General features: G+C 49.3%; 1 protein-coding gene across 1 annotated transcript; it reads left to right on the top strand.

Moving 5' to 3' along the window:
- The first annotated feature begins 1,138 nt into the window (after positions 1 to 1,138).
- On the top strand, positions 1,139 to 2,987 carry LOC127308970 (7-deoxyloganetin glucosyltransferase). The gene is made up of 2 exons (XM_051339921.1): positions 1,139 to 1,795; positions 1,879 to 2,987. The coding sequence occupies exons 1-2, from the start codon at positions 1,282 to 1,284 to the stop codon at positions 2,847 to 2,849; spliced, it is 1,485 nt and encodes a 494-aa protein (XP_051195881.1). The 5' UTR covers positions 1,139 to 1,281; the 3' UTR covers positions 2,850 to 2,987.
- The last annotated feature ends 3,497 nt before the right edge of the window (positions 2,988 to 6,484 follow it).

Below are 6,484 nucleotides of genomic sequence, written 5' to 3'. Positions count from 1 at the left end.
TCGTTGTTGCCTATCGGTGGAGAAGATCAAGGACTCGCACTACGGGAAAATATGTCTTTGCCGTGCAACTATTTGCACGGCAAAGGGTCCTATATGCACGGAAAAGCCTTTGCCGTGCGACTCCGCACGGCAAAGGTCGCACGACAATGCCATTGACGGCAAATGCTTATTTGCCGTGTGACTCGCCAATGTTGCACGGCAAAAGCTTTGCCGTGCGACGCCGCATGGCAAAGGTCGCTTCCTTGCCGTGTGCCAAACATGTTTTATCTATAAAAAATGTCCACTGGTCTGGGAATCGAATCTAGGACGCAGAGTAGGGAAAGCATGCGACCTTGCCACTAGGCTAAATGTTTGTTTGTTGATAACTATACCACGCCACACCTTTTGAGATGAGAAGAAATCCAGTTTTTACATCTTTGCCGTGCGCTTACACAAGGCAAAGCCTTCTTTGTCGTGCGTTTTTTAAAAACACTAGGTAAAGGCTGCTTTGCCGTGCGCCAAATTGCACGGCAATGCCTAACGCCTTTGCCGTGCACCGAATCTTTGCCGTGCGGTGTGTTGGGCCATTGCCGTGCACCTTTCTTTGCTGTGCGGCCTCTTCTGTCGTTGCCGTGAATCGTATCTTTACCGTGCGCTCGTGTCTATCTTTCCCGTGGCCAAGATCTTTGCCGTGCGTTTTATCTGTGCACACGGCAAAATAATCTTTGCCGTGCGGGAACATACGGCAAAGAAAGCCTGCACGACGACGCCTATTTTTCCCATAGTGTCGATCGCTTTTGTTTTCTGTTTCAGGAGTCTTTGATGTAAAACTTTAGGACTGCTTTTTATTTTTATATCTTCCAAGATCCTATTTTAATTTGTACCCACCTCTTATAATTTATGCAGCAACAGTATCTTTCTAGACCCCATCCGTGTTAAAAAAATAAAAAAAATGCCAACTCTTAATGCGCAACAAACACGAGTCCGCCGATAAGCTTGTTTTTCTGACTGGTGCGTTGTCTCTTTCATTGTTTGGAGTTTGTTTTTTGTTGAGCGAGCATTGACGGGGATCAATGTGGTGATGTTGCACCTCCACAATTAATAAGTAGCAGGTGCATTTGTCTGATGTCGTCATCAGCCCACTAAGCCATGGCCAGTCTCATCTCGTCGGCGCTATACAAACCGACCAGTGTGCCATTAATTGCTACTACAAGCAGAGAAGTTGCCAGTTTCTGCTAAAAAAACATAGAGTAGTGTAATTCCAACCTTGATCTGCGTCCACCATTCCGGGCCGGCCAAGACATGGGTGGAAATAGAAATACTGTCGCCGACGAGAAGCCGCACGCGGTGTGCGTGCCGTTCCCGGCGCAGGGACACATCACTCCGATGATGAAGCTGGCCAAGGTCCTCCACTCCAAAGGCTTCCACGTCTCCTTCGTCAACACCGAGTACAACCATCGACGCCTGATCCGCTCCCGCGGGTCCGACGCGGTGGCGGGCCTCTCGGGCTTCCGCTTCGCCACCATCCCGGACGGCCTGCCCCTGTCCGACGCCGACGCCACGCAGGACCAGGAGGCCCTCTGCTACTCCACCATGACCACGTGCCTCCCCCACCTGAAGAAGCTTCTCGGCGAGCTGACGGACGGGGTGCCACCGGTGACGTGCCTCGTGGCTGACAGCATCATGAGCTTCAGCCTGGACGCCGCGGCGGAGCTCGGCGTGCCGTGTGCGCTCTTCTTCGCTGCTAGCGCCTGCGGTTACATGGGATACCATAGCTTCCCCTTTCTAATAGACGAGGGCCTTGTTCCTCTCAAAGGTATTATAGGTTTGCAACAGAGTATGTTTATAGTAGTATGTGTCATACTCATACTACCGTGTCTTCTTTGGCGAGCTGAGCAGACAAAGAGCAAGTGACGAACGGGTACCTGGACACGCCGGTGCCGCAGGCTCTCGGGATGAGCAAGCACATGCGCCTCCGAGACTTCCCGTCCTTCGTCCGCACCACGGACCGCGGCGACATCATGATCGAGTTCGTATTGCACGAGCATCAGCAGGCGCGGCGCGCCGCCGCTTTCATCGTCAACACCTTTGACGAGCTAGAGGGGCATGCACTGGACGCCATCCGTGCCACGCTGCCCTGCCCGGTCTACACCATCGGCCCCCTCAGCTTGCTCACCGAGCAGCTGGTCCCCGATGACGGCATGCTCGCCACGATACGCCCCAGCCTGTGGAGAGAAGACCACTTCTGCCTGGACTGGCTCCGAGGCAGGGAGCTCCGGTCCGTGGTCTACGTCAACTTCGGGAGCATAACCACCATGTCCAACCAAGACCTGGTGGAGTTCGCGTGGGGGCTGGCCAGCTGCGGCTACGACTTCCTGTGGGTCGTCAGGAACGACCTGGTGAAGGGCGATGCCGCCGTGCTACCTTCTGAGTTTCTTGAGGCGACAGATGGCAGACGGCTCCTGGCGAGCTGGTGCGAGCAGGAGGCCGTGCTGCGGCACGAGGCAGTGGGCGTGTTCCTGACGCACTGTGGGTGGAACTCCACGCTGGAGGGGCTCGGCGCCGGGGTGCCCATGCTGTGCTGGCCCTTCTTCGCCGAGCAGCAGACCAACACCCGCTACGCATGCACGGAGTGGGGCGTGGGAATGGAGGTCGGCGACGACGTTCGCCGGGAGGTGGTTGAAGCCAGGATAAGGGAGGTGATGGGAGGAGGTGAGATGGGGCGGGAGATGAGGCGGAAGGCAGCGGAGTGGAGTGACATCGCTGCCCGTGCCACCGCACAACCTGGTGGCAGGTCGGTGGCCAACCTCGAGAGTCTGCTCAAGGATATACTGCTGATGGATCGCCCTCCGGCCGGAAACAAAGCATGATTGATGAGCTTGCCGCTCACCTGCCATGGCATGATTAATTAAGTCTGATAAAATTTATTTTGTTGCTGGTGTTCTTGGAAATTAGGCAAATTGGCTTCACGAAAGGATCATGCACATATATGCGTTCTTGATTGGGAATTTGGGTTGGGTAAGAACTTTTTCGAGGTACCACAGTTTGTCTGTACTCAATACAGAGTCGTGAAAACAATGGGGCGATCGCGATCGGCCATGGACTCGGGCAGAGCACCATGTTGCCCACCATGTGCGGTGGCATGTCGGGCTCTCGTCCTCGAACACGTCCGGCCCGTGCTGGTCATACTGAGATTCGTCACCCCCATCCATGTAGCAGATAGTTATAATAGGTTAGCAAAAGGATGATCTCATTGAAGAAGCAATATCCTTTAGCATGACCCACGAGCCTACTTATCACCCACTAGTAGAAAACGGGGCAACCGTCTAATCCTTTAATACCGATTCCCTTACGAACCGGTATTAAAGGTGTCATTTGTACAGTACCGGTTCGTGTTACGAATCGGTACGAAAGGTCTTCGACCCGCACTTCAGGCGCGTGTGGGGCCAGGGCTGGACCTTTGGTACCGGTTCGTAACACAAACCGGTACCAAAGGGTGTGCAGCTATATTATCACATCGCCCCCGTCCCTGGCCCCTGGCTCTCATTTTTCTCTTCTTCCTCTCACACTCTAAATTTTTATCCACCTCTCACACTCCAACAAATCTCTATTTTTTCTCCACCCTTTTAACAAGATTAAAGGCATACATCTATCCAAGGGTTAGCAATATCATCCTTTCTTCCGGCGTTCCTAATTTAGCTCATTTCTTTGGTAGTTCTAACTCGTACTATTTTTCTAGTGCTAGCACGGTGTTCGATGAAATGCCTAAGTTAGGGATTTTACTTTTTTTATAATCAATTTGAGCTGAAATTATGGTATATTTTGTAGGTTTTAATTAGTATCATCCCCGTCCTCACCGCCGTCGATCGCCAGCGTCGTCCCCTAGCCGGCACCGTACAACCTCGGTGAGCCTCTTCTTTTTTTATAGAAAAACTTAGTTTTATGTGATGAACTTGAATATTAATTAAGTTGTTCACTCATATATCCACGATGTTGTGTAATTAATGATTTTTGATATACATATAAAATGCAGATAATTCGACAATGGATGTACGGTGATCGGTGCCATCCCGACTTCATTAATGGCATGCATTATTTTCTCAACGTGGCTGAGGCAAATAGGCAGTCGAATGGTTTCATCTATTATCCATGTAGTTCCTGTAAGAATACGATGGATTACTCTACCTCAAAGACCATTCACGTCCACCTGCTGGAGAACGGTTTCATGCCCAGCTATAATTGTTGGACCAAGCACAGAGAAAGAGGGGTTATATTGGAAGACAACGAAGAAGAAGAGGATAGTGTCAACTATCCTATGTTCACTGAAGACGGTGATAGTAGAATGGGGGAAGACGAAGATAAGAAGAGCCCATTTTTGATGAGCCGATTTTTGATGATCCCGATGACGATTTGGGTCGGGCCATTCTTGATGCGAAGATAAGCTACGGAAGTGAAAAGGAGAGGTTGAAGTTGGAGAAAATGTTAGAAGATCACAAGACACTGTTGTACCCAAATTGCAAAGATGGCCAGAAAAAGCTGGGTACCACGCTGGAATTGCTGCAATGGAAGGCAGAGAATGGTACTTCTGACAAGGGGTTTGAAAAGTTGCTGAAAATAATAAAGAAGATGCTTCCAGGGGAGAACGTATTGCCCTCTAGTACGTACAAAGCAAAGAAGGTTGTCTGCCCTCTAGGATTAGAGCTGCAGAAGATACATGCATGCATCAATGACTGCATCCTCTACCGCGGGGAGTACGAGAATTTGAATGCATGCCCGGTATGTAGTGCATTGAGATATAAGATCAGGCGAGATGACCCTGGCGATGTTGAGGGTGAGTCCAACACCATGAAGAGGGTTCCTGCGAAGGTGATGTGGTATGCTCTTATAATACCACGGTTGAAACGTTTGTTCCAAAACAAAGAGCATGCTAAGTTGTTGCGATGGCACAAAGAGGACCGTAAGAAAGATGTGATGCTGAGACACCCCGCTGACGGGTCGCAGTGGAGAAAAAATTGAGAGAGAGTTCAAGTCATTTTCAGATGACGCAAGGAACTTAAGATTTGGTCTAAGTACAGATGGCTTTAATCCTTTCGGTGAGCAGAGCTCCAGTCATAGCACCTGGCCAGTGACTCTATGTATCTATAACCTTCCTCCTTGGTTGTGCATGAAGCGGGAGTTCATTATGATGCCAGTGCTCATCCAGGGCCCGAGGCAACCCGGCAATGACATTGATGTGTACCTGAGGCCATTGGTTGAAGAACTTTTACAGTTGTGGCGTGACGAAGGTGTACCTGTGTGGGATGAGCACGAACAAAAGGAATTTAACCTAATACCGTTGTTGTTTGTAACCATCAATGATTGGCCTGCTCTTATATAGTAACATTTCAGGGCAGTCAAACAAGGGATACAATGCATGCACACACTATTTAGGTGAGACTGACATTATATATTTGGGAAACAAGAATGTGTACCTGGGGCATCGTCGATTTATTCCAAAACAACATCACGTAAGAAAGAGAGGAAAGCATTTCGGAGGTGAGGCAGATAACCGAACAAAGCCTACCCGCCCTACTGGGGAAGTTATATATGATATGGTCAAGGATTTAAAAGTGATCTTTGGAAAGGGTCCCAGCGGACAATCTGTTCCGCATGATGTTGACGGACACGTACCCATGTGGAAGAAGAAGTCAATATTTTGGGAGCTACCCTACTGGAAATTCTTAGAGGTTCACTCTGCAATTGACGTGATGCACGTGATGAAAAATCTTTGCGTGAACCTGCTAAACTTCTTGGGCGTGTATGGAAAGACAAAAGATACACCGGATGCACGGCAGGACCAGCAAAGTATGCTCGAAGGAAACAACCTGAATCCAGAGAAGTATCAAGGTCCTGCCAGCTACGCTCTTACGAAAGAGGAGAAGGAGATATTTTTTGAAGTCCTGAGTAGCATCAAGGTCCCGTATGTCTTCTCGTCGAATATAAAGGGAATAATAAACATGTCAGAGAAAAAGTTTCAAAACCTAAAGTCTCATGACTGCCACGTGATTATGACACAATTACTTCCGGTTGCATTGAGGGGGCTTCTGCCGGAAAATGTTCGAGTACCCATTGTGAAGCTATGTGTGTTCCTCAATGCAATTTCTCAGAAGGTGATCAATCCACTTACTCTACAAAATTTACAGAAGGATGTGGTCCAATGTCTAGTTAGCTTCGAGTTGGTGTTCGCACCATCCTTCTTCAATATTATGACACATCTCCTAGTTCACCTGGTCGAAGAGATTGGCGTTCTCGATCCTGTATTTCTACACAACATGTTCCCCTTTGAGAGATTCATGGGAGTCTTAAAGAAGTACGTTCATAACCGTGCTAGGCCAGAAGGAAGCATCTCCAAGGGCTATGGAACAGAGGAGGTCATTGAGTTTTGTGTTGACTTTATTCATGACCTTAAGCCGATCGGTGTTCCTGAATCGCGCTATGAGGGGAGACTGCGTGGAAAAGGCACGCT

Source organism: Lolium perenne, chromosome 6, assembly GCF_019359855.2.
Source record: "Lolium perenne isolate Kyuss_39 chromosome 6, Kyuss_2.0, whole genome shotgun sequence".
Lineage (NCBI taxonomy): Eukaryota > Viridiplantae > Streptophyta > Magnoliopsida > Poales > Poaceae > Lolium > Lolium perenne.
This window is presented reverse-complemented; position numbering and strand designations above follow the sequence as displayed.

Coding starts and splice junctions, on each gene's coding strand:
- LOC127308970 (XM_051339921.1), top strand. CDS start 1,282: ATGGGTGGAAATAGAAATACTGTCGCCGACGAGAAGCCGCACGCGGTG. Junction 1,796..1,878: donor GGGCCTTGTTCCTCTCAAAG/GTATTATAGGTT, acceptor CGAGCTGAGCAG/ACAAAGAGCAAGTGACGAAC.